Below are 27,927 nucleotides of genomic sequence, written 5' to 3'. Positions count from 1 at the left end.
GGTAGCCAGGGCTCCTCGTGTCTGATGGGGGCAGCTGGCTGGGAGTTCATAGCAGCGCTGCTCAGGCACGAAGACCCGAGCCCTGTGCAAAGGGGTGGGGGTAGATGCGCCCCCAGCACGGGCAGGGGGCAGACGCAGACCCCAAGAGCCGGCCCTGCGCTCCGCCCACGGTAGGTGGCGCTGTTCCTACGCGGGCAGGCTCCTGGGACCCCTTCTCTTTGCAGGAGCGGGGGGGGGGGGCGCCAACTCCCGGCATGCACTCTGCCTCCCCGGCGTGGCCGCGCTGCCCAGCCCCAGCCCCTAGCGAGGCGGCGCCGGGACTCTGCCCAGCCCGCGGCGGGAGCGGGGCTCGGCCGGGCCGGGCCCGCGGGAGCAGCCCCGCCCGGGGGGGGCCATGGCCGAGCGGGCCGCTGCCCAGGTAAGGGCCCGGCGGGCGGGCGGGCGGGGGGGGCCTCGGGCCCCGGGAGCGGCCCGCGGGGAGCGCGGCGCAGCCCGGCCGGGCTGGGGCTGGGCCCCGGGGCGGGGGCGGCCGGTCCCGGGCAGCAGCGCGGGTGACTCCGGCTGGGAGCAGGGCCCGGGGCTTTGGTGCTTCCCCCGCTGCAGGGACCGGCACCCCCGCTCGGCCCAAATACCGTGAGCCAGGTGTCGGGTCCGTGCCAGGTCCCGCCCGGGGTTTGCTCTTGCCGGGGGCGCAGAGGCTGCGGGAGCGTCTGGCCGGAGTGGCCCCGGAGGCTGCCGTGGGCTGCGCGCTCGGTGGCGCAGGTGCAGGAGCGGAGCCTGTCTGGCCGGGGGGTGTCCCGGGCTGCGCCCTGCTCCCCTGGGCGCACAGTAAACCGCGGGCCGGTCAGGAGCCTTCCCGCCTAAGGGACTGACTGCTGCCGCTCTTCGGCCCCCAGCGCCCTGGGGAAGACTGTGCGCCATCTCCATGGGGTGCCAGGGTCGTCCTCTGCGGGTTCAGTTGTAGGCCTGGGGCCTGATTTTTAGACACGACTAGTGAGTGTAACAAGGAGAAGGGAATGGATATGGGGCTCTCACAGCTCTAGGATTATCTGTCAGTCAGCCAGTTAGGCCCTGGTCCTGCACAGTGTTCCTTGGTGATGGCGCTTCTGCGCTCATCCCTAGTCCTGTTGATTTCAGTGGGGCAATGCACAGGGTTCTGCCCACACAGAGCAGCCGGCAGGATTTAGGTATTGGATCTATGCATATTCCGGTGGTTCAGTTAAGTGTGGCTTTTTTTTTTTTTTTTTCATAAAACATTACTATTGTCGAGTTGCTTTTTGTGGGCATTGTGGAAGAAGTGAGTCTTAAGGAGGGGTTTGAGTGAAGTGTGTGTTTCAGCTTGGCAGACAAGAATTGGTCAGGCCAGAATATTCTAAAGAAAGAAAATAGCAGAATTGCTGTAATGAATTTAGCAAATCAGCGGCAGCTCTGCTGATGTAACCTGTGGGTCAAGTCCCAGACCAATGTATTATAAACCTCTAAACATTACCTATAGTGAAAATGTTAACAGATCTTTTGACTATTCTGTCCGGATTAGAACTGCAGAGTGCTCAAAAGTTTGCCTTAATAGGGTTTATGTGAAGATTTTCTTTCACATGACTCTTTATGAAATTCCCATCCCAAATATTGTTTTATTAAAGACTAACAGATTTATTTGGGCATAAGCTTTCATGGGTAAAAAACCCACTTCTTTAGATGCATGTGAAAATTTTCTTTAGTGAAAATTACAGATGCAGGCAAAAATATATGTTGGCACATGAAGAGAAGGGAGTTACCTTACAAATGGAGAACCAATGTTGAAGGCCAATTTAGACAGGATGGATGTGGTCCACTCCCAATAACTGATGAGGAGGTGTCAATACCAAGAGATGGAAAATTGGGGACAACTTATACCTTCAAGTCAGTGGCACTGCTATGGGTACCCGCATGGCCCCACAGTATGCCAACATTTTTATGGCTGACTTAGAACAACAGTTCCTCAGTTCTCGTCCCCTAGCACCCCTCCTCTACTTATGCTACACTGATGACATCTTCATCATATGGACCCATGGGAAGGAGGCCCTTGAAGAATTCCACCTGGATTTCAACAATTTCCACCCTGTCATCAACCTCAGACTGGACCAGTCCACACAAGAGATCCATTTCCTGGACACTACAGTGCAAATAAGTGATGGTCTCATAAACACCACCCTATACCGGAAACCTACTGACCGCTATGCTTACCTACATGCCTCCAGCTTTCATCCAGACCACACCACGCAATTCATTGTCTATAGCCAAGCCTTAAGATTCAATCGCATTTGCTCCAGTCTCTCAGACAGAGACAAACACCTACAAGATCTCTATCAAGCATTCTTAAAACTACAATACCCACCTGGGGAAGTGAGAAAACAGATCGCCAGAGCGAGATGGGTCCCCAGAAGTCACCTATTACAGGACAGGCCCAACAAGGAAAATAACAGAACACCACTGGCCATCACATACAGCCCCTAGCTAAAACCTCTCCAGCGCATCATCAACGATCTACAACCTATCCTGGAAAACGATCTCACAGGCCTTGGGAGGCAGGCTAATCCTTGCTTACAGACAGCCCCCAACCTGAAGCAAATACTCACTAGCAACTATACATCACACCACAGAAACACTAACCCAGGAGCCGATCCCTGTAACAAACCCAGTTGCCTTCTCTATCCCCATATCTACTCTAGCAACACCATGATAGGACCCAACCACACCATCAGAGGCTCATTCACCTGCACATCTGCTAATGTGATATATATGCCATTATGTGCCAGCAATGCCCCTCTGCCATGTACATTGGCCAAACCGGACAGTCTCTTTGTGAAAGGATAAATGGACACAAATCAGACATCAGGAATGGTAACATACAAAAGCCAGTAGGAGAACAGTTCAATCTCCCTGGACACTCAATAACAGATTTAAAAGTAGCCATGCTTCAACAAAAAACCTTCAAAAACAGACTTCAAAGAGAAACTGCAGAACTACAATCCATTTGCAAACTTAACACAATCAATTTGGGCTTGAAGAGGGACTGGGAGTAGCTGGCTCCCTACAAAAGCAATTTTCCCTCTCTTGGTATTGACACCTCCTCATCAATTATTGGTAGTGGAACACATCCCCCCTGACTGAATTGGCCTTTTCATCACTGGTTCTCCACTGGTAAGGTAACTCCCTTCTCTTCATGTGCCAATATATATTATTTATGCCTGTATCTGTAATTTTCACTCCATTCATCTGAAGAAGTGGATTTTTTACCCACGAAAATGTATGCTCAAATAAATCTGTTAGTGTTTAAGGTGCCACCAGACACCTTTTTGTTTTTGTGGATACAGACTAATTTGGCTACCCCTCTAAATCTCGTTTTGAGAGTCAAACAGACCCAAAGCCTCAAATCAAATCTCAGTAGTAACCAGAGTTTTGCTTGGCTCTGTTGCAAACTGTCCCAGGTGTGTTAGCAAGGCTTATGAACCTTAGTGGTGCACATCATCTGAGTTTTCACTTCGTAATAATCCCAGCACAGATGGGTTGGTGTGGTGGTGTTTGCTTTGTATTACAATAATGCCCGAAGGCCCCAACCAAGATCAGAGCTTCAATGTGCTCAGCCTATACAAACCCATAGTAAAAGACAGTCGTTGCTCCGAAGAGCTAACTGTGTAGACAAGAAGCAGTCACAGAGAGGTGAAATTATACAACACGTGTTACAACACAGATCAGTGGCAGAGGTGGGAATAGAACCCAGGTCTCCTGACTATCAGTCCACCAGATCATATATTGGTTTTGTTGGGACTGTTTTGCACAACTCTAAATTTGACCCTATTAAAAACAAAGATCTAATTGCAAGGTTTGAACAGCCTGTAGCACGTGATCTACTTCTGTGTTGTTTCTCTTTGTAGCTTATTTTGCTAGTTGGGAACATAAACCCAGCTCTCTTTAATTTTTGTCCTTGCAAACAGGCATCAGAATGGGACACAGAGGTACAAGCTCCCCTTATCCCAGATGTAAGTTTTGTGAAAGAAACCCAACTGCAGACTGCGGCTATTTCCTTGTGGACTGTGGTAGCTGCTGTTCAAGCGGTGGAGAGGAAAGTGGAGTCTCATGCTATGCGATTGCTGAATTTGGAGCGGAGATCAGGGACAGCTGAGAAGAAATTTGTGGACTGTGAGAAAACAGTGGTCGAGTTTGGTAACCAATTGGAAAGTAAGTGGGCCGTGCTGGGAACTCTGATCCAGGAGTATGGACTGCTGCAGAGAAGACTGGAGAACATGGAGAACCTGCTGAAGAATAGGAACTTCTGGATCCTAAGAATTCCCCCTGCTAGTAAAGGAGAAGACCCAAAGGTAACAGTAACCCATCTAGTACTTTCGTGTAAAACTAATGTATACTGTATCGGAGAAGTTTTTATGTCCCTATAAATCACCATTGTAAAATAGCTTGGCTGGAAGGAGCAGTCTGACTGGCTGCTAGCTGTATTGCTTATTAAGCAAGTACTTAATCCACAAGATATGTGAAAGCAATTATGAAATGTATACCCATGTTGCACTGCCCTACTCCAGTGTATCATGCAGAATGAGCATTCTGCTGCAGTCTAGCGAACAGTTCAATATAAAAAAAAAAAATCTTTTTTTTAAAAAAACAAAACAAGAAATTTCATATAAAAATCCCTATGTTAAAATAATTTTATGCTTCCAAAGTGAAACACTTAAGTCTGGAAATGCCAAAATCCGTTGCTCCCCTAAACTTAAGTCTGCTTCTTTATCCATATGCATTACAGTACAGTCCCTAGGTGGGCATGATTACATGCTGTTTTCCCTGGGACCCTGGACCCCTGCCTCACACAATAAAGTTGGGCACTATCTAGTGCGGTGTTTATCCCAGACTTTATCACGCCGTGACCCCCTTTGGGTTCACCTCTGTTAATGCGACATGCCCCTGCCCCCAGTAATTAGCATACAGGATGGACAAAATAAAATTCCATCTTAACAGCCTGTTTGAAAACTGTTGGTGGATAGCCAGGCCCAAATTAACCAATGCATACTCGCACAAGGTCTCTGTTTTGGGGGGCCCTGACCACTGGACCATAATAAGGGATAGGCAACTGGCAGCCCGGGCGGGGGGCACATGAAACCTGCCAGATCTTTTTATTTGGCCCGCCACCGTGTGCACAGAAAGGGGAAGGCTCTGCCCCCTCCGCCTTCCTCATCTCACCAGTTGCTCCTGTGCCCTCCATGTGGGGCTTGTGACCAGCTGCCAGCCATTAAAGGCATGCTGCCCCTACTGTATGAGAGCATTTTATGGCTCTGGTAGCAGATGGTGCTGCCTAGCTGCCCAAAGAGCTGGTTGCTTCAAAGCTCTCTTTCATTTCATAGGCTACGCTTGCAAACATAACCTTCTTTTAACAAAGCTCTTTGGGTGGGATATTGGATGCTTTCAAATTTTAGATGCATTTTTCAACGTATCTTCAACCAGCTGAGTAATGCTGCTTTCCAGGATAAGTACATGGCTTAAAACTATTAACATTTTTTTTTTTTAAATTAAAAATCTAAGAGAGAAGTAAACCATAACCTCCTACTGAAAGTCTCCCAAACTTTAAGAAATGTAAGCTATAGATCTGACTTTCTGGGTAAGGACCATCTAAACAATTTCTATTAAGTTGAAAAAATATATATATTTTGCGGACATAGGTATATTAACCAAGCAAAGGACAGATGACAATGAATACAATCTACTGTTAGTCATTATAATCCACAGCCAGGTATTCATCTGTTTTTAAAAAAATATATATATTTAAATGGGGAGGAAATCTATTCAATCTGTTTTTATATAAATTATATATTTTATAGTTTTCTACATTGTTCATAAAAGGTAATGGTCTTAATGCTCTCTTCAGAGGCATGTCACTTTCTACAGGGAGAGCTGATGGGCCAGTTCCTATTGTAAAACTGGAAAGACTCCATTAACTTCACTGACTATTCCAGATTCTGCTGCAAGTGAAAGCAGGATCTGGCCCAAAGTCCCATACTGTGAAAAACCACCGTGTTTGGGATGGCTTCCAGTCTACAGTTTTTACCTGTTGTCTTTCCACAAACTCCGAACAAGAATGGTGTTTGAGCTGTACCTTGTTCCAGTACAGTATCTGAGAACAATGGAATAATACTTGATTCTAGAATATATGATTAAAAATAGGGCAAAATTACCATGTGCAGTTAGTCACCTCTTGGTCCATAGCCTCTCCAGCACTTCGGAAACTGAGTGATCCATGTTAAATAGCCAAGTTACGAGTAATGTGTGTTCTGTAAACGGTTTTTGGGCCATTAGATTAGATGCATAGTGAAGTAATCTTACTGAGAGGGGCTTGGATTCCAGGGTGATGTGTGGTATAAATACTCAAAAGACAAATGTTTGTATAGTGCATGCAGTGTTCTTCAGTACTGGATAAAGCAAAGTAGATTTTTGACGTGTAGTGATGTCAGCACTAGGGGGCTGGTTAGCAAGCAGAAGTGAAAGGCATTTTTAAATAATACCTTTAACAGTCACTAGATGTATATAGATCCTCTTGAAATCAAAGGCCATAACTACATGCTCCTGACTTCTAAAATGCTTTGTCTAATTTTTTTAAAATTTTAAAGTTTCTGTGGGAATACTATTTAAAATGTTTTCCATATAAACATGACTAATCCACTCCCACTGCCTCCCAACTCACATTGCCATTGTCGCTCCTACTGTACCTGATCTGGAGAGACCACCTCTCAGGGTAAGCAAGTAGTTCACTCTCCAAGCCCATTCCAGTCTCAATGCAGAGACTTCTAGCAAGGCCATCATTTGGTGCCAGTTTTCATGATGGTTATTCTGGAGTGGACACCTGTTGACTGGACATGGGAGGGAGACCCACCTGCTTATATATAGACCAATGGGCAGTCATCCCAGAGCTAAATTTCTGCAATTTCCAACCCATTTGTCTGTTCTACAAGGTGAAAGGATAGCTGGTGTCAGGAGGCGATAGCAGCAGAAGGTGCTGAGTGTGTGACACTTGTGATTTCAGGTCCCAGTGGCGTTTGATGATGTCTCAATCCAAATTCCCCGGGAGAAGTGGGAGAATTTGGAAGAGTGGCAGAAAGAGCTTTACAAGAATGTGATGAAGGGCAACTATGAGTCTTTGATCTCACTAGGTAAAGAGCATTTTACACTTATTGGAGGCTTTGCAATCTGACTTGATGAATTTCTTCTATCCCAAGGCTGTTCTCAACTTCTTCTGATTTCTGGTGGATCAGCACCTATCTCAGACCCTGTGTGATAGACCAGCTCCACAAATCTTCCCAATTTAGAGAGATTTCAAAAAGCTAACGGGGTTCCTGATCCCCCCCACCTTCTGAGTTTTCTGGTACTGAGTTAATTGTTTTGGTGTAAGCTCCGGCCATGTCCAGAAACCTGACCTATTCATTGTGTGAAGGTGTTGCAAGATCTTCTGCATTAATGGCTGTCTCAAGGTTTCTGCCCATGTTATACTAGAAACACACATTTTTAAAATTAGGGCTTTGCAAAAGGTTCACACAAGAACCCAGGCCCACCTGATATTGGGGAGGACTAAGGTGCTGTTAATTTATGCAAACCTGAGAGTGCCAGCAAGTTTTGAGGAAGTGATTACTAGGTCCTTGCTCTGGAAACTGTCCCTTGGTACAGACTGTCTTTCTGATTATTGACTTGTCTTGAATCCCCCTTTCTATGATGAGGATTATAGCAAGGCAACTCTGGCAGTATCTGGAGGAGCCAAGGAAATCTGAGCACAGGCACCTTTGTTTTAGACTGGCTCCTTAGTCAGTGATCTCTTCCTGGAAAGAAATGAAGATCCAAGTGTCTAGTCTGATTCTTTTAGATCTGCCAGATACCTTTGATACTGCCAGCCTCACGGTATTCTTGACATGTCTGCATATCTTGCTGTGGGTGGATTGACAGCTGCTCATGAATGGTGGCAGGTTTTTCCTCTCAAGATACGATGATGATGAGCTTTGGAGAAGTGTCCAACACACTTAGAGACCTTCCAGTTCCTTGATATCCTATAGGTTGCCTTTCTTCTCCAGCAGCCCAGTAAAGCCCAGCAGTCTGCACTTTGGGGTTGTGTGAGGGAACCCCCCCCCCATCCTGTAAGGAGCTCCCATTTTCCAGCAGACATTTGCTCTTCTGCATGATCTTCGTTCACCATTTCTTACATCTGTGCAGATTATCTGTCTCTTCCAGAGAGGCAAGGAGGTTGGCTTAAAACCAGGAGAACCCCTTTAAAACTAAAATCAGTACTTACTATATCCTCAATACCTCTTTTCCCTGAACAGACCATGCAATTTCCAAGCCTGATATTTTATCGCGGATTGAACAAGGGGAAGAGCTCTGTGCTGGGGAGCTGCAGGACTTGGAAGTGAGAGAGATCCCTACAGAATCTAGCACAGGTGAGCAATGGACTGAAATGGAAAAGTGAGTGTAGTTAAAAGTAGGGAATTCCACCAAAGAATAGAAATATGAGGAAAAAACACATGAGCTTGATACGTTTTAACTGACCATTTTCTTATCTTCATTGCAGACGTCATTCATGACTTTCCACCTGCCCCAGTTACTTCTGTCTCTGCCGGTCCCAGCACAGGTAATACATAAAATCCACTTGGAACACTGATTGCAGTTAATGTTGAGAATCCTGCTCATGTAGTCACAGCTTAAATTCCTGTGAGCAGGTTTTTATTATCCTGCTCTTGCACCAATCTCTCCTTGTTCTGGCTCTTCAGAGTGTTCTGATCATCTGATATATTCACCCCATATTTTTTTAATTTCCATTTTAACATGTGCAAACCGTCAGAACGTGCATCTCTTCCAGCAAAGAAATAGTCAAATTCACCACTGGTATATGTTAATGCAACTCTCAGTGGAGTCGTGCCAGTTTGCTCCAACCGAATACTTGGTCCATTGTGTTGGTTTCAGATCAGCTCTCAAATACTGAATAAGATGTTCCGTGGATTATACATAAGCTGTGATGTCACCCTCTTTCCTCTGAACAGAATCTCCCATTTCTACCACGGACATTATCTCATGGATTAAACAAGAAGAGGAGCAGAGCATACGAGCTCAAGAGAATGCTAAGGAACAAGAAACGCAAAGAAGTACCTGCACTAGTGAGTACAGGAGTGAAATAACTGAGGAACAGTGAGTAAATTGCCTGAGAGTTACTTTCCTGAGGTGGCTGGTCCCCTGGATTTGTTGGGAGGCCCAGACAGAGCCATCTCTCTGTACATTTTCGGTTTAGAGTGTCATCCTGGAGGGAGGACATTCCCCATGGATGCAGCTCCAATGGAAAGACAGAGGCAGGGCTTTGCTAATGAGTCGGAGGTGAAGGGGCAGCTGTTAGATTTCCAGTGGGGTACAGGTGGAGAATCCACTTGAGGGGAAAGTTTTCAGCAGCTGTGTGGGCTAGGAACCCTAGTTGCCCAAGCGTAAAAAGAGTGGGGATATGACTAATTTTTCCTCTCCTCCTGGAAAGAGTGCCCATCTCTTGTGACTGATCTCCACAGAACTGGACTTGGTCTTCAGTTTCTTTGTTATTAAAAATGGCCCAGAAGGCAGAGTATGGTGTAGAGAACCAGAAGGAGGCAGACTGCAATATGACCGATTTCCTCCAGTGTTGGGATTGAGGGCCTTGTAACATTCAGTTTTTAATTTTTTTTAATTTTAAAGGTGCTTTATTGATAAAAGAACCAGTAGTTGCTCATTAAGTATTCATCCATGCCCCACACAGTAAATATCACCTTATACCACTTGGCCAGGTAAAATGAATATTAATACTTAAACGATTTTTTGACAGCACTTGTAAGTCCCTTAATTCTTATACAGTTGGGAATGTTGTTTTTCCTCTCTCCATAACAGTGAAAGCTTCACTCCACTCCATATCAGTTTTTATTCCTATATATAAAACTTTCTGTAAACAGATAAACCCTGATCCTGTCCTGAGCTCTGTACAGTCCTCCACCTGTGCAGAACATCTTGCAAGATGGGGGCTTAAAACACTAATCACGTGTACATAGAAGGCTGGTTCCATACAGCACAAGGCTCTTCTGTGACTCTGATTTCTAGGTAGAAGTCCTCAATTTATCTTTGGAAACATCACAGGGAATGATCTTGTATTTTGAAAAGCACTAGGAAATCAGAGAGAGTGTGTCCCCTTTTATCTTGGTGTGACTGAATACAGATCTAGACACATGTATTGCCCCTTCTTAGTTCCAAAGCTTTGGATTTAGACTTTTCTTAGAAGTGAAACTCATCACAAAATAACTCAGCTCAAAATGTCATCTTGGTGTAACGCACTAGAAAAAAAGGGGAAGATTTTCACTCGGCTTCTGTCCCACACCAGTTGTATGATCAGGCAATAAATAAGGTTTAGAGCCAGCTGTGTTGTAATTTTGGTGAAAAATGATGGGACATGGCAAGAATGATTCTTAGAGCTTCATTTTTGACTCGTCAATCTAGAGGCCAGTTTGGGGTGAGGAGCTAGCCCAATGGAGAACTCTCTGTAAATAGCCAGATATGGGTAACTTCCTAGTACAGGGTGGGCAAACTTTTTGGCCTGAGGGCCACATCTGGGTGGGGAAATTATATGCAGGGCTGTGAATGTAGGGAAGGGGGGTTGGGTATGGGACGGGGTGCGGTGTGCAGGAAGGGGCTTAGGGCAAGGGGTTGGGGTGCAGGAGAGGGCTCAGGGTAGGGGGTTGGGGTGCAGCAGGGGGCTCAAGGTAGGGGGTTGTGGTGCAGGAGGGAATGTAGAGTGTGGGAGGTGGTGCGGTGTGCAGGAAGGGGCTCAGGGCAAGGGGTTGGGGTGCAGGAGGGGACTCAGGGCAGGGGGTTGGGGTGCAGGAGGAGTGCGGGGTAGGGCAGGAGGTTGGGGTGCAGGAGGGGTTTAGGGTGCGGGCTCTGGCTCAGTGCCACTTACCTTGAGCAGTTCTGGGGTGGCAGCGGTTTGCAGTGGGGCTAAGGCAGGCTCCCTGCCTGCCCTGGCCCCGTGCCGCTCCCAGAAGCAGCTAGCATGTCCGACAGTGACTCCTGGGGGTGGAGTGGGGCAGGCGACTCTGTCGCGCGCTGCCCTCGCCTGTGAGTACCACCCTTGAAACTCCCATTGGCCACGGTTCCCCGTTCCCGCCCAGTGGGAGCTGCGAGGGGCGGTGCCTGAAAACAAGGAAAGTGCACAGAGCCCTCTGCTCCCCCAGGGGCCGCAGGGACATGGTGCCAGCTGCTTCCAGGAGTGGTGTGGGGCCAGGGAAGGCAGGGAGCCTGTCTTAGCCCTGCTGCACCACGGGCTGGCATTCTTGCGGGCCAGATTGAAAGCCTTGACGGGCTATAGTTTGCCCTCCCCTGTTCTAGTACCTACAGATTGAGAGTGAAGTCTTTCTTACTTGGCACTGTTTCAACAGACCATTCTGAGCATTTTTGTAGCACATGTAGAAGAGAAATCCAACTTCATGGGATTCCATTATGAATCAGAAACCTCCAAATCTTAAGGGGTTTCTTTATTTCAAATTGATGCATAAGTAACGTAAGGATTATCTCCTCCTTCCCCCCCCCCCACTCTCCCCCCACTCCCCCTCTAGCAGATGATAGGTTCTTGGTCAAACATGAGGAGCGTCCTCAGGAGAGAGGTCCTGTGAACCAGGAACTGCCTGTGACCTTATCAGGAAGATCAGAAGCATGTGTTTTCCAAGTAGCCAGCTGCGAAAATCAGCCCAATTCAAACATGCAGCTCATCTCAAACGCAACCTCTACAGCACACAGTCTGGGGGAATCCACTCAAGGTGAAACAGAGTTTGGTCAGTTTCCAAACGTCGCCGCCCAACAGGGAAGCCAACTGGGAGAAAGACCATATTTGTGCAGTGAGTGTGGGAGGTGCTTCAGCCAGAAAGACATCTTCATATCACATCAGAGAACCCACACCGCTGAGAAACCCTATTCCTGCTCCGAGTGCGGGAAAAAGTTTGCCCAGCAATCCAATCTGAACAACCACTTCCGGCTCCACACAGGTGAGAGGCTTTATGTGTGTTCACAGTGCGGGAAGAGCTTCATCCACCAGTCCAGGCTCACCTACCACTACAGAGTCCACACGGGAGAGCGGCCCTACATGTGCACAGAGTGTGGGAAGGGCTTCACCGAGCAATCCAAATTAACAAACCACTGTCGAATCCACACAGGTGAGAGGCCACACACCTGTGCCGAGTGCGGGAAGAGCTTCAGTCTGAAGATAAGCCTTATAATTCACCAGAGAAACCACGCCAAGGAAAGACCTTATGAATGCACTGAATGTGGCTTAAACTTCAATTGTCACTCAGGACTCATCAGGCATCAGATGATTCACACGGGGGAGCGGCCCTATAAATGCGCAGACTGTGGGAAAGGCTTCATGCGGAAGGAGCATCTTCTGAACCACCAGCGACTGCACACGGGAGAGAGACCCTACCAATGTACGGTGTGCGGGAAGAGCTTCATTCGGAAGCATCATCTTCTGAAACATCAGCGGATCCACACGGGGGAGCGGCCCTACCAGTGTGCCGAGTGTGGCAAAAGCTTTAGGTATAAACAGTCGCTCAAAGATCACCTGAGAATTCATAGCGCAGAGCAGAGGCAGCCGGAAATTTCCCAGGGCCTTTTGCAGGAAATAGAAACTGGGCTCCTTGATGTTAAAATAGAAAATACATGGTAGCATGATTGTAAATAGTTGCCTAATAAAAGTACATCAGCTCCAGCAAATTGGAAGAGGATGTTATCGCGTTATAAAGGTAAGTAAAAGCAGACATTCAAACTTCCCTCTCTTAGAGGAGCACACTCATGAGCTTCTAAATCCATGAGCCCTTGAGAAGAAAGGATGCTCAGTGTGCTCACGTGAACTCTACAAAGGGGAAGGGAGGGCATGAACCTTGGCTTTATATCTGTCAAACTCATTATTGAGATGATTTTTACTTTAGTGTTGGTCCAACTCCTGTTTGAAGACCTTTCCAGTTAAAGCTTACCTTGCTGTGTATGTCAATCTGTTATACACACAAACACACACACACTGTATAAAAATGTATTGAATCTTTATTTTGAGCAGTCAATGCTTTTCTTTAGTTCTTGGACTTTATTTTAGGGAAAACAGGAACATGAGGTTAGATGTGACCCAGGTGAGAACTTTTTAAAAAATAATAATAATCCACTTGTTTTTAAAAAACAATACTGTTTCCAACAGTGTTTCCAACACTTTCCAAAAGAGCCTCATCAACATGAACCATGTCTTGGAAAACTTGAGTGGTCCCTTCTGAGAATTTGCTGATTTTAAAAAAAATGCTACAGAGTTAATGTAGTTTTTATAAGATAGTCAAGTGTTGCTTGCGTGCATAACACTGCCGATATTAAGTGTAAGATCACTATTTATAAACCAAACATTTATTACTATGTGATTTTATTAAGTGTTGGGTTTTCTTTCTCTCAAAAAAGACAAGATTTTTGCAATTCCTCAGTATTTAAAAGTCTAATGACTGGAAACAAAGTGGGTTTTCTGTACATATGGGAAATGGGAAAACTACATAAAAAATTATCCAAGAACTTTTGTTTTAAAGATTTTTTTTTCCTCCAGCCATGCAACTGAAATAATGTTGTAGTACTGTGATCACTCCATTAGCTAACACATCTCCATGCTGGGATATTAGTGGCCCTACAGCCTGTAAATGGTGCTGTTTGTACACAGATTCCAGGGGGGAAAGAATTCTTTGGTGGGTAGGGAATGTAATTCTTCTGAGGCACTTTGTTCTCCTTTGTTTAAACATTGATGGACGGGATAATATGGGTGTATGCTTCTGCATAGCTCTTTATTACATGGCTTAGTCACGTGTGCAAAGTGTAAATTAATTTTGCTCTATTGCTAGCCTAGCACCAAATTAAGGTTCTGATCATTTAACTTTGTGAGACTGAGCAGACTGCTGCACCTGCATCAAGCCCTGCTGAAGACAGTGCGGCTCTGTGCGGACACAACTGCCCACATGGAGGAAGTTGCAGGATTGGGGCCTAAATTTGATTGTATATGCACCAAGGCCCTGATCCAGTCTCCCCTGAAGCCAATGAGTTTTTTCCAGGGCAGGGGCAGGCTGCCAGTGTGCTAAAATATAGAAAACTCAGCACAAGGACCAAAAAGACCCTGCAATTGTGACATTTAGTATAGAGTTGGGGCTTGTGGGGGGGGGGTGTTCTAATTTTTGCTTGGCTGCTGTTTTTACGCTTCCTAGTTATCCTGTAAAGAACCAAAGTCCGGGGGGAAAAATCGCTGCAAAAATAAGTCTGATAAATATCTTCCACCATGCTTAGGAGCCAGGTCTTCAATCTCTGAATCAGAACAAAAATTTGTGAGGGGGTAACACTGAAAACTCAATTTTGTTTTTCATTTACATTAATTGCAGCTGGCTGCTAATAAGTGTTCGCATCAGAGAAGTGCATGCCCCTGTGGAGTTAACATGAAGCTACTGCAGTGCATTCAGGTCAAAAACATCTTTGTAAAGATTATAGTATATACTGGACTCAGGTCTTAGTTTCAGGAGAATATTGACCTGAGGCTTAAGAGTTTCTGAGCACTGTCCAGGCCTCTCAGGATTTGGCCTATTATAGTTAGGTTGAGTGAAAAGGAATTACTTGTAATGGGGAACTGGCCATTCACTCTGCAGTTTCAGGCCTTCTGTTCCATCAGTAGTCACTATGGCAACAGTTTTCCCCCTTTTTCTAAACCTCAACGGACATGAACAAGTAAGTATGTCCATTCCTGTTTACTGCTATTGTCGGTCTGCTCTAGAAAATAGATGGGGGTGCAGAGAATACCTTTCAGCAGCCTGGGTGTAATCATCCAGCGACTTTGATATATAGTCGATACCATTGTGTTCATTTAAATCACTGTGAACACATCCATACAACCTTTTAGTCTCTGCTTTTGTATAAACTGCCAGCACTTGAATAATTTTAACATCTTTGGCATGAGAAAGCTTGCATGTTAACTTTTATGGACCAATAAATGTTATTACCTGATTTATCCTGTCTGCTGTGTTTTAACACATTGTATTAGAGGTTTTGTCAGTCTGACGTAACACAGGAGGTCATCTGAAGCATGAGCATTTTCCCAAGATGGATAGATTCTCCTGCAGCAAAAATCCTCTTCCTAGCAGCTTCTTTCTTGTCATCACCTCTCCTTCCTTCCCATTTTAAGTGTGCTGCAGTTAGTCAAAGGACTTCCTTTGGGTCAGTAAATGGCAAGCAGCAAAATGGAAGAGAAAAAAACATGCTTACTTACATTGGAAGCTCTTTGGGGCAGGGATTCCTTTTACTCTGTTTGTACCCCATCTAGTACAATGGAGTCCTGCTCCATAACTGCAACTCCTAGGTGCTACTGCCATACAAATAAATAGTTTCAATCTTGCATAAGGCCTGTAGCTTTAAACAATGTTTAAACTGTTTTGGCACAGTTTAAAACATGGTTCTAGTTGAAAAAGTGTAAATATACTTTAGCTCACCAGTGTGGAAAGAGGGCTTTTAAGTGAATTAGAAATTATTTTTGAACAGAACTTCTTGTACTGTTTATCAAGATGTGTGGTTAAACTGGTGCAGCAAGAACAGTGGAAGGTGTTATTCTACCCTGAAAAGTGAAATTGAAAATAGCAACTTCTTACTCAAAAGCTCTGCTCCTATGTGTCTTGAGAGCCTTAGCTCCTGACTTCATTAACAAAACTAAGTTTTTCTTCTGCTTAGCCTGTTTAAGTCTGCAGAGCCAACACAATTAAGAGAAGGAGCTGGAGTCTATTCCTTCATGTGCATCATTGTTACTACATCCTATGCCGTTACACCTATGTAAACCCATTAAAAGCAATGAGGTTTCATGGCCGTTGACGGCTTAATTTGCGGCTATATAAGACAGAACCTAGCCTGATTCAGATAAATCCAGTCTGAGATTCCAGGGCTGGGAAGAACAAATTTTACTTATTAAATGTGCTTATGTTACAGAGAAATAATTGAATGACAGTAAACAAGCCCCTACAATGCCAATTTGAGAGTTGCTTTTCAGAACAGAAATACACTTTTTAAAGAGCATGTAGATCCTTTACAAAAGAGTCTGAAAGCTCTATAATAGAGGGTGGTGCCCTAATGCCCCTTCTTTAGTGCTTTACATTTCCACTGCCCTGTGTCAACAGGAATTAATGCTCTTCACCAGTAGACGGGTGGCCTGTAATATACAGAAGGTCGGACTAGATCTGCTAGTCCCTTCTAGCTTTTAACTGTATGACCATTTGCGTCAGGCTCACCTACAAACCATGTACTGCCTTTGGCAGTGGGGGCTGCTGCCAGAGACGATTAGAGCAGCATGGGAAATTAAAGGGACAAAATTAATCTATTCACAAAGTACAGCTAGGGTTTTTTTCTCCTGGACCGTACAGCCCAAATGAATTATGGAACCAGTAGTGAGGTAGGCCCAAATGCTGGCCATCATTATAGGGGAGGAAAGGGGCTGTAAGGTGGCTCCGCACTGGGCTCCTGTCTGAACAGGTTGTGTGGCTGGTGTGGTGTGCGTAGGGAGAGATGTGGTGGTGCGACAGGTGTGGACAAGGATAAGAGCTCACCCAAAAATACTCATTCCCCTTCTCACCCCATACATCCTGCCTGCCCCCATGCAGGGGCCTTGTGAAGTTTCACTTGTAGGAAACAATTCCACAGTATTTTGGAGCCAGGGCTTCAACCCCTGCAGGTCCCAACAGCAATGCTGCAGGGAGGGGGTAATTGCTGTTGTATTTTTATGCCTTAGAGGCAGTAACAGCTGTGTGTGTGGGGGGGCATCTATCACTGGGAGCCTGGTGCACGGGATGCGCAGTTCGCCCTTTAATTCCCGCAGCAGCTAAGCATAAAGACAGGCCTGCGCTTCCTGCAGAGGGAGGGACCCTGCATGGGAGCCGGTCATCGGCAAGGGCCCAGGGCTGGCGTCAGACAGGCCGCCCCAGACAGGAGCGGGGTGGGCCTGGCCCCTCAGGAGCGGGCACCGTGGGTGTGGAACTGGGCAGATGAAAACGGGCTGTGGATGTGGAAGGCAGGGCGGGGACGGACCTCCAGGGCTGTCAGCCCAGGGCTGGGTTAATCGCCCGCCCCAGAGGAGGATGCACGTTCCCCAGAGAGACCCCCGGAGACCCGCCCCGGCGCTGCTCAGTGCCCACAAGGGCTCGTGCGAACAGCGGCCCGCTCCGCAGGGCGGCCCCGGGTTCAAATCCTGCGGGAACGGCGGGGTGCGTGGCCCTTCCCCGCCGCTCCCGGCCCCGGCAGCCAGGCCGCGGCTCCCTCCCTGCGGGCCGCGCTCGCTCCGCTCCGCCCGGCAGCGGGGCCGGCCCGTGGCGAGGCGGCGCCGGGACCCTGCCCAGCCCGCAGCGGGAGCGGGGCTCGGCCGGGCCGGGCCCGCGGGAGCAGCCCCGCCCGGGGGGGCCATGGCCGAGCGGGCCGCTGCCCAGGTAAGGGCCCGGCGGGCGGGGGGGCCCCGGGAGCTTCTCCCCGCCCGGCCCGGGCTGCCCCGGGAGCGCGGGGCGGCGCGTTCTCTGCGCCCCCGCTCGGGGCCGGCTGGCGTCCGGGGCCGCGGCTAAAGTCTGCTGGGAAGGCGAGTGGCCGCGGCTCCGGCCTGGGGCAAGGCCTGCTTCGGCCGCCCTCTGCGCGCTCTCCCAGCCAGGCAGCACCCCTGGGGGCTTGCTTCGCCCGCGGCGGTTTCCCAGGGTTTCAGAGCCCTGCCAGCGGCGGGCTCGGCCCTGATGTGGGGAAGAAGAGGGGGGAGGTTCCAAAGTTACCTTGTCTCTGACCCCTTTCGCACTCCTCCCCCCCGCGGCCCGGGCAGAGATTGGCTTTTGTCTCCCTTGTCCCCTCTGGGTCAAGGACAAGAGCCCCGTCTCCTCTGTTCTCTGTCCTGCAACTTCTAGACCTGGCAGAGTCTTTGGGCTCTGGTGTCCTCGAACTGCCCGGGATGTGGTGCGGGGGGCGTTTGTGTGTACCACCCTGGCTGTTAGCGCTGGGAAAGAGTGAGATCTAAACTCCAGCTCTGATCCTGAACTGAGTGCAGATTGCTGGTGGCGGAGGGAGGAAATGTTTCATACAAGGAGTCTGGCTGGGTTCTCTAGTCTTCTTTCTCCTCTCCATCCCAATCATCCTCCCTGATTGACCTGCCTTTCTCAAGTCCCGGATCATCGGGACTCTCCCTTCAGTCAAGATCTGGGTGCAGCTCCTTTCAGAGCAATGCCTGCTGGCACAAAGTGAGCCGCTTGAGGCTTGTGAAGGCCTCTCCCTGCAGCACAGCGCACTCTGCTAGCCTGGGGGACCAGATATTAGGCCCAGACTCTTAACCGCATTGGGGGAGCATAGGCTGCTGTCCCTGGGCCAGCACAACGCATGTTGGTTTGAAAGTGTAGAGAAACCTGCATTTCACCCATGTAATACTAGGCCTGCCTCCCTCCCTCCCTTCTAATCAGGGGAGAGGCCCTGAGCTGTCTGATGATGCTGATTTTGGCCGCTTAAGGTGATTGTTAAATAATAGTAAAAAAATAATTCTGCCATTCATTCATATGGCATTAGGATATGCATTACAACCTCTGCTAGGGTCTCCAACTGAGATTAGGGCCACATTGTGATGAACACTGTATCTACACATCATGAGAAACAGGCCCTGCCTTAAAGAGCTTGCAGTCTAAACAGCTAAGGCTGAACAAGGACAGGTGAAATGGACTCTTCTCATCCCCATTTACAGTGGGGTCTGATCTAGGGAGGAATGCGACTTGTTCAGTTTCACCCAAGGAGACTGTGGCAGAGATGGAAATAGACCACACATCTCCTGAGTCCCTGTCCAGTACTTTAACCATAAACCCATCCTTGTTCTCCTTCCGTTTTGGGCCCAGGGTCACTCAGGCAGAAGACCATGTTGGTGGAGATGTTTTCCTGTCATGCTCTAAGCAAAAACTTAGGAGTAAAAGCTAACGGTCATAGTTTTCAAACCAAAAGCTTTAGTGCTTTGAAATAGGGAAAAGTGCACAACGCAGGCAGAGTATTGACTGTCTACAAAGTCTGTTTTGTAATATGAAGTTATTGACCCAAAAAAAGGTTCCAAAATATGTGAACCTGTTGATGAGACCAATTTGGGGCCTTTTCAGAAAACATCAGAACAGTTTGAAAGTATATTGCAGGTGGAGTTCAAGTTTTCATGTGTTGAATTTCAGACTGATGCAGGTTAAATTATTAGAGCGTAAAAACACAGCTGATGATGAAAATATCGACAGACTTTGACACATCTGGAGAATGACTCTCTTAGAACAAAGATCCTGGGAGTGACAGCTTGTGTATTGTTTACCTTGCTAGATGTCTTTCCATTTCTGTCCTTTCACATAGGCTCCAGAATGGGATGCAGAGTCATGGTGCCTTTGCAGCCACCTGCTGGCCCTGAAGAAATTCCCCTTAGAGAAACCCAGCTGCAAACATGACCATGGAGGCTGAAGTTCAAGCCATAGAGAAGAAGGTGGATTCTCAGGCCACACAGTTGCTGAATCTGAATGGGAGAATGGGGACAGCTGAGAAGAAACTAGTCAGCTGTGAGGAAACAATGGTGGAGTTTGGAAACCAGCTGGAGAGTAAGTGGGCTGTGCTGGGAACTCTGATCCAGGAGTATGGGCTGCTGCAGAGGAGGCTGGAGAACATGGAGAACCTGCTGAAGAACAGGAACTTCTGGATCCTGAGGCTCCCCCCAGGCGCTAAGGGAGAAGTCAATATCCCAATATCCCAGCTGGTGCAGAGGTAAAGCTGATTGTCAGATATGAAAGGGGTGTTTGTGTCTTGTGGCTGGTAGGTTCTTTAAGGCACTGCCAATATGGATCTCACTGATAGATGCTTTTGTACCCAGGAATAAAATCTGGGGGGGGAGGGGGGAGAGATTGCCTGTCCCTTTAATTCTGGTTCCATTCTCCCAGTCAGCCCTGATGTAACTCTCAAAAAGACTCTGACATCATCTTCTGCCTCTTCTCATGCAAATTACTGGGGTGTTGGCTCATCTTCCAGAGACCTACGGTAGGAGGGGTCCCTATGTGTCTAAATTCATTCACATTGCTGACCTCCTGCTGGTGAGGTTTTCTTCCGTCTGTGTTGTCTTTTCTCATGGTCCCTCAATGTTATTTTAGGACCAAACTCTCTGCTGATGTAGCTATGCTAAAATCAGTGGAATTCCACCAGCAGAGAAATTGGCCTTTAGCCTCTATGGCTGAGGATAGTTCTGCCTCCGTGCACATTCGAATTTTGACCTGTTAGGTGTATCCACCAACAAGGGAGTTAACTGAAGCGACTTGATCGCTTCTTTGTGGACATGTAGAGTGTGTCTACACTGCACGCGCCTCATGGCGGTGGGCAGAGTTCATACTCTAGCTTGGGTATAAATAGCAGTGTAGACAGTGAGGCACGGTTTAGGTATGTATCCTTCATGGCTCTCTGCACACCCAGGCAGTTCCATCTCCGTCTACACTGCTGATTTTACCAGTGTATTACCCCACCCCGGGGGAAAGTATGCAGCACTTGTGATTTCAGTCCCAGTGTCGTCTGATGCATCTCTGTATTTCTCTGAGCAGGGATGGGAGAGTGCAGCCAAATGGCAGAAGGAGCTTTGCGAGAACGTGATGAAGGGGAACTATGAGACTCTGGTCTCCCTGGGTAAGGATAAGTTCTCACTCACTTATTACAGACTTTGTGATGTGGCAAGAGCTGGGTTGGCTCTGGCTCAGAGTTATTGACCAAGGGTCAGATCCTCACTGATGTAAATTGTTTATTGAAATGAATGGAGCTGTGACAGTTTACACTAGGTGAGTACCTGCCTCCAGATCTTTATGCAGGACGCACAATGCGTTGTGTTCCTCTCCATCTGATGAGCCCTGAATCTGCTGCCAGGAGTCCAGCTCACCTGTCACCAGCTATCTCCATTTTCTGCATGCTCTTCGTTAACACTTCTGCAACTTGGTTCATAGGAGCAGGCACCTTCAGTGACAAAAAGGCGTTTAAAATCACATCAAGTTTTACGTAATTAAATACCAAAGAGCTCTATTCTTCTTCTCCATGAACAGACTCTGTGATTTCCAAACCCAGCATCCTGTCTCAGATTGAACGAGGACCGGAGCCATGTGTTGGGGATGAGCCAGAAGAGACAGAAATCCCCACGGAGCCCAGCATGGGTAAGGACATGGTTAAAACTCCAAAATCCTGGCAGGCTCTTTGGATTTCTCATATCCCAGGGTTCCTTATCCTCAAGACAATTTTGACCCTAGATTTCTCCACCCACCCCAATAGGTTCTAAATGTAATAACTCCCCTTTCTGACTTTCTGCCCATTGTCCTCTGGTAGTTTTCTCTGAATCCTCATTATTACCCTGTTTACATTTATTCAGGAAAGAAATGGTTTTTGGTAGCGAAGTGTTTGAAAAGCAATCTCTAAGCATTTTGTGGATGTTGGGAAAACACAGTCTCCTTCTTTCCCCTGAACAGACTCTCCAGTTCCTACACATGAGATTTCATCCTGGATTAAACAGGAGGAGGAGCTGCGTATCCAGGATCATCAGGACTCGGAGGAGAGAGAGATCCCTGCAGATCTTAGAATGGGTGAGCAATAGATTTAAACGACTGAGGAATGACAATAGAGAGCGGTGGAAATCCGATCAAACCTTCCTGAGCCTAATTCCAATCAAACCTCAAAGCCTAATTCCATTGTTTTGTACATCTGTCATAACTTTGTAACTAGCCTTTGTCGGTGCATAAGAATGGGCATGCTGGTTCCATCTAGCCCAGCGTCCTGTCTTCTGAGAGTGGCCACTGCCAGATGCTTCAGAGGGAGTGAACAAAACAGGGCAGTTTGAGTGATCTATCCTGTCGTCCAGTCCCAGCATCTAACAGTTGGAGGTTTAGGGACACCCAGAGCACGACGTTGTGTCCCTGACCATCTCAGCTAACAGCCATTGACAGACCTATCCTTCATCAACTTCTCTAATTGATTTTTTTAACCCAATTATACTTTTGGCCTTCACAACATCACCTGGAAACAAGTTCCAGAGATTGAGCGTGCACTGTGCGAGGAAGTACTTCCTTATGTTTGTGTTAAACCTACTGCCGATTAATTTCATCAGGTGACCTAATTCTTGTGTTATGTGAAGGGGTAAACAGCGCTTCCTTATTCACTTTCTCCACCCCAGTCAGGATTTTATAGACCTCTGTCATATCCCCCTTTAGCCAGCTCTTTTCTAAGATCAAAAGTCTGATCTTTTTAATCTCTTCTCATATGGGAGTTGTTCCACACCCCGAATAATTTTTGTTGCTGTTCCCTGTACTTTTCCCAGCTCTGATACCTTGTTTGAGATGGGGTGACCAGAACTGCATTCCGTATTCAAGGTGTGGGCGTACCATGGATTTATATAGAGGCAATAGGATATTTTCTGTCATACTTTCTATCCCTTTCCTAATGAATTCCTAACAGTCTGTTCGCTTTTTTGACTGCTGCTGCACATTGAGCAGAGCAGAGAACTATCCATGATGACTCCAAGATCTCTTTCTTGAGGGGTAACAGCTTATTTAGATCTCATCATTTTGTATGTGTAATTGGGTCAGATTATGTTTTCCAATATGCATTACTTTGCATTTATCGACACTGAATTTCATCTGCCATTTTGTTGCCCAGTCACCCAGTATTGTGAGGTCCCTTACACTCTTCACATTCTGCTTTGGACTTAACTATCTTGAGTAGTTTTGTGTCATCTGCAATCTTTGCCACCTCACTGTTTATCCTTTTTTCCAGACCATTTATGAATATGTTGAACAGCCCTGGTCCCAGTACAGATTCTTGGGGGACTCTGCTAGTTACCGCTCTTCACTGTGAAAATTGACTGTTTATTTGTACCCTTTATTTCCTGTCTTTTAACCAGTTACTGAGCCATGAGAGGGCCTTCCCTCTTATCCCATGACTGTTTAGTTTGTTTAAGAGCGTTTGGTGAGGAACCTTGTCAAAAGCTCTCTGAAAGTCCAAGTACACTGGATCCTAGTCCACATGTTTGTTGACCCTTTCAAAGAACTCGAGAAAATTGGTGAGGCATGAATTCTCTTCACAAAGGCTGCGTTGACTCTTCTGCCACACATTGTGTGCATCGTAGTGTCTGATCATTCTGTTCTTTACTATAGTTTCAACCAGTTTGCCTGGCACTGAAGTTAGGCTTAACGACCTGTAATTGCCAGGATTGCCTCTGGAGCCTTTTTAAAAAATTGGCGTCACGTTAGCTACCCTCCTGTTACCCACACACTCTAGGGCAGCCACCTTTACCCTTCCGTGGACTCAGCCCTAACCCGGTTAATTTAGGCACCTACCCTTACCCAGTTCCTAGGGCTCAGGTTTGCGGGGCCTTTTACCAATGAAAGAGCCATACACAGTATTATCCTTAACTTCTTGTTATTAACAGTTACCAAACAGAATACACACACTAAGCATACATTGCTCACCACTCCCAATAAGGCAGACAAACTTTTCCTGGTGGCCACTCGAGATTAGATCGGCAGGGGCTCCAGCTTCCCGTGTAGTGTGATTGGCAGGGTGTTGAGGTCTGGCAACTCTGATCTGGGGTAGTGTCCTGAAGTTAGGTTCCAAAAAACTTCCTTTTGGACCCCAGTTTATATAGTTAAACTTGAGTCCTGCTTAGCTGTACCTTAACCAATCAATCGTTTTAAACGAAAGTCTACCAAACAGTTTTCAGAGTAGCAGCCGTGTTAGTCTGTATTCGCAAAAAGAAAAGGAGTACTTGTGGCACCTTAGAGACTAACCAATTTATTTGAGCATAAGCTTTCGTGAGCTACAGCTCACTTCATCGGATGCAACTACCAAACAGTGTTTTTCACCAATCACAGCCCATTACAAAACAATTCTTTACCCAGTCAGATCCCACCACTTTAGTTGATTTAAATCTTGCAAAATTAGTTATGCCACAGACAGAAACAATCAAAAAAACAGACAAAGACTATACAGATAAACAGTAGAGAAGTGGGGACCATAAAGACAAAACAATGGAAGTACAGATTTCACAATCACAACTGTTAAGTGATTCCTTGCCAGACAAAATGTCAAACAAAGTTTTCTTTAAAGATTTTAAGATCTGTTTCTTTATCTGGTGATGACGTGTCCTGTTAGGACAGGGGCGCCTTCTTAACAGTCTGATGTTACACTGCTTTGATGCAATTTAGATAGTGGTTCTGGTTTTGGTCCTGTAATCTGCTCTGTCATTCTTGTCCTCTTATACAAATTCACACAAATTCATTGTGTGCATGTGATGAATTCTAGAACCTTGTGACAAACTTCATTTATCTTGCAACACGCCTGCCCTCTGCCCATTTATCTATTTCACCTGGAACGTGCAGTGTTCAACCTCTGAGCAGCTTCAAATCAAAGCCTGCTCATCTGCTCAAGGCTCAGATGGTCACTGATTCAGAACTGACTGGCTTCAGGCCCAATGTATTACAACTCTGCAGGACTAGAAAGGGGAAGCTTATTTCACCTGAAGGGGGAAATCCCCAGCTTCCCAACAGGATGCACAGCACTTGCTTCTGGCCCTGCAAAGTCCTGAGAATAAACATAGAAACAAATATAGAAAAGTTGTTTTAGGCCCTTGTTAGAAATATTGATGACTCCGTCTTCATCTGAAAGATTTAGAATCATGGTAGCGAAGGGAGACTAGCATCAAAGGCAGAAGGATACAAAAAGAATCCCAGCAAAAGGCATTGGTTAGTTAGTTCTGTAACCTGTGGCATATGCAGAATGCATGTTGGTGCAGTCCTGTTGAAAGGCTTACCTGGCTCTTGTTTGGGGTGACTCCTGAGTTGTGTAGCCATCCCAAACTCAAGCCGATTTAAAACCATTGATTGTGTACAGATTTCCAAACCCTGAAGTGTGTTCCCCTGGCAATGGACAAGAATATTGTAGATAAATCCCATTCCTCACTCCAACTTTGAAACCTCTGATTTCCCACTGCCGTGCTGACCTGCCTTTCCTGTGTGTCTCACACTACGCCCCAGCAGGAAGGCCAGTCTGCTGCAAAGCATTCTGGGTGCTCCGACATCCTGTGGCGTGTGTGGGAGGGCAAAGGTGAGTAAGCCGCAGGAGTGTCTGTCGGACAGGAAGGAGCAGAGGTGCTGTAGATGGAGCCTGGGCAGGAACCAGATGACAAGCCCCAGAGAGGAAACGGTTTGGCCACCAAGCTTGTGTGTTATACACTGTGGTTTTTGCTCTAATAAAAGTTGTCCTTTCCTCTACCTTTTCCCTTCTAGACTAACGCTGCTGCCAGCCCTTTCTGCGTTATGTATTGGAGACGTCCTTCATCCGAGCCAGGTGACATCAATGTCCTGATTCTCTCTTTTGTGCCAGCAGATGCTGAGCTCACGATCAAAACAGAGGAGCAACGCCCCGAAGAAGGCCCTAGCGACCTGGAGCTACCTGGGCCGTTGCCAGGACGAGCAGAGGAGGGAGCTTTCCAGGATGCTGAACAGGAAGCAGCCGTTGAGAGTCCTCGCACTTCGGTCAGCTCTCCAGGCAACACCCTGGGGGAACTTACTCAGCATGAAAGAGAACTCAAACCTGTTGCCGCCCAGCTCAGGGGCGATGCAGGAATAGCCCCCGATGCGTGTGCCCAATGTGGGAGGAACTTCACGCGAAAGGACATTCTCCTGTCGCAGGAGAGACTCCACACGGGTGAGAGGCCCTACACCTGTGCTGACTGTGGGAAGAGCTTTAGGCTCAAGATCAGCTTTGTGAAGCACCAGAGAGCCACACCAAGGAGCGGCCCTATCCATGTAGCGAACGCCAGAAGAGCTTCAAGCGCCACTCGGCGCTCATGCGGCACCAGACGATCCACAGGGGAGAGCGGCCGTATAAATGCGACCAGTGCAACAAAAGCTACAGCCGCAAGGAGCACCTCCAGAACCACCAGCGGCTGCCCACCGGGGAGAGGCCCTTCCAGTGCGCCGCCTGCGGGAGGAGCTTCAGTCAAAAGTTCGTGCTTGTCTCGCATCAGCGGATCCACACAGGGGAGTGGCCTTATAAATGCACAGAGTGTGGGAAAGGCGTCGGTGAGAAATCCAAGCTGGCCAGCCGCTACAGGAGCCACGCCGGTGAAAAGCCCTACAGCCGCGCCCAGTGCGGGAAGAGCTTCCGCCCCAAGGTGAGCTTCGTAAGGCACCAGACGAGCCATGGCAGTGAGAAGCCCTACCCGCGCGCGCAGTGCGGCAAGAACTATAGTTACCTCTCCAGCCTCCTCCGTCGCCAGCTGATTCACGCGGGGCAGCGGCCACATCAGCGCAACAAGTGCGGCAAAAGCTATGCCGAGAAATACCGCCTGCGGAATCGCCAGCGTGTCCACCTGGACGAAGGATCGGAGCGGCGCATCCCCTGCGGGAAGAGCGTCTCGGGGAAGCAGGACCTCCTAAGCCACCAGCAGAGCCGTGCCGACGGACGCCATCCGTGCGCCTCGTGTGGACAAAGCGTCTGGCTCATGGAGAGCGGCTTAAAGCACCAAAGAAACCACAGCAGGGAGAAGCCCTACGAATGCAGTGACTGGCACTTGAAGCTCTTCCCGCAGTCGGAGCTCACCCGCCACCGGAGAGCCCACCCGGGGGAGAGGCCTTACAAATGCACCAAGCGTGACAAAAGCTACAGCCAGAAGTACCATCTCGTCCAGCACCTGTGTGTTCACACGGGGGAGCAGCCCCATCAGTGCAGTGACTGTGGGAAGAGCTTCATCCAGAAAGAACATCTCCTGAAACACCAGCGGATCCACGCTGGAGGGAGGCCTCACCAGTGCAGCGAATGCGGGAGAGGCTTCCGATATAAGCAGTTGCTGAAAGACCATCACAGGGTGCATGGAGCAGAGCCAGATCACCTGGAGGCTTCCCCAAAGACTGAAGCCTGGGTTCCTTAATGCAGACATAGGTTCCAGCCTGCCACATATCTTCCAACAAGCAAAGCAAATACAATACAGCGAGTTAACACACTCACCGTGCCCTGATCTGGCAAGCACTTACAGGCGTGATTAACTTTAAGCATGTGACTTCCATGGGACCAGTCACATCCTTAGTTTTTGCAGGTTCGGTCTCCATGTCTGTATTTATCGTATAGCAGCCAAAGCTACGGAACCACCTGAGCGCTGGAGGAACATTCACTGCCAGAGATCGCTCACCCTTGGAGCTGGGAGGGAGACCTGAGCCTATGTGGCAGACTTGGCTAAACTGGAAACTGACTAGAAACTTTTGATAGCTAGATTCCTCCGCGTGCCCCCCCCCCCTTGTGTACAGCAGGGGGGTGTCTAATATCCTGCAGCTGGTGTCTTGTTAGAATTCTCATCACAGATTTGTTTTATATGTACAGTTTGTGTATGGCCCCCATGGTTTCAGGTTTGCACATGTCCATTCTCTTCTAGCTAGGAGCTGTAGGCTACTTTGTGGTTTACCACTGTTCCTCTGTGTAAAGACTCTATGGAAAGAATGGAGGGTAAGTGACCTATTGCTCACTTGCATGTCGTTTTCTAGAGACCGGACAGGACTGCTCATGCATGGCCCTGGGGGCTGGAGCCAGCCCTATCATGGCCACTAAAAATAGGTTCTTTGGGTGAGCATAGGATTGGAAGTCCTGCATTCTAATCCTGGCTCTGCCTGTCTGGCCTTGGACTGTGCCTCCATGGCCATGCTTGTACATGACTTTGGATAATGTGTGACTTTGTTACATTCATTGGTAATAAACTAAACGTGTTTGATTTCCTAAATAATTGGTTTAAACTGAGTTTTGAGCAACTGTCAGTGATAACGAGAGTCCAAG

The 27,927-nt window shown here is 47.6% G+C and overlaps 1 protein-coding gene across 1 annotated transcript; it reads left to right on the top strand.

Moving 5' to 3' along the window:
* The first annotated feature begins 257 nt into the window (after positions 1 to 257).
* LOC140906195 (uncharacterized) lies at positions 258 to 27,877 on the top strand. The gene is given in 13 exon segments (XM_073329687.1): positions 258 to 418; positions 3,975 to 4,358; positions 7,061 to 7,187; positions 8,346 to 8,459; positions 8,591 to 8,650; positions 9,060 to 9,173; positions 11,637 to 12,735; positions 19,821 to 19,851; positions 20,673 to 20,754; positions 21,162 to 21,269; positions 21,579 to 21,692; positions 25,489 to 25,881; positions 25,884 to 27,877. Coding segments are annotated over 13 exon segments (3,801 nt in total). The 5' UTR covers positions 258 to 394; the 3' UTR covers positions 27,035 to 27,877.
* Positions 27,878 to 27,927: the final 50 nt, after the last annotated feature.

The sequence above is a fragment of the Lepidochelys kempii genome, chromosome 2 (assembly GCF_965140265.1).
Source record: "Lepidochelys kempii isolate rLepKem1 chromosome 2, rLepKem1.hap2, whole genome shotgun sequence".
Taxonomy (NCBI): Eukaryota; Metazoa; Chordata; order Testudines; family Cheloniidae; genus Lepidochelys; species Lepidochelys kempii.
Note: the sequence above shows the minus strand (reverse complement) of the source record. Positions and strands in the feature narration are given on the sequence as shown.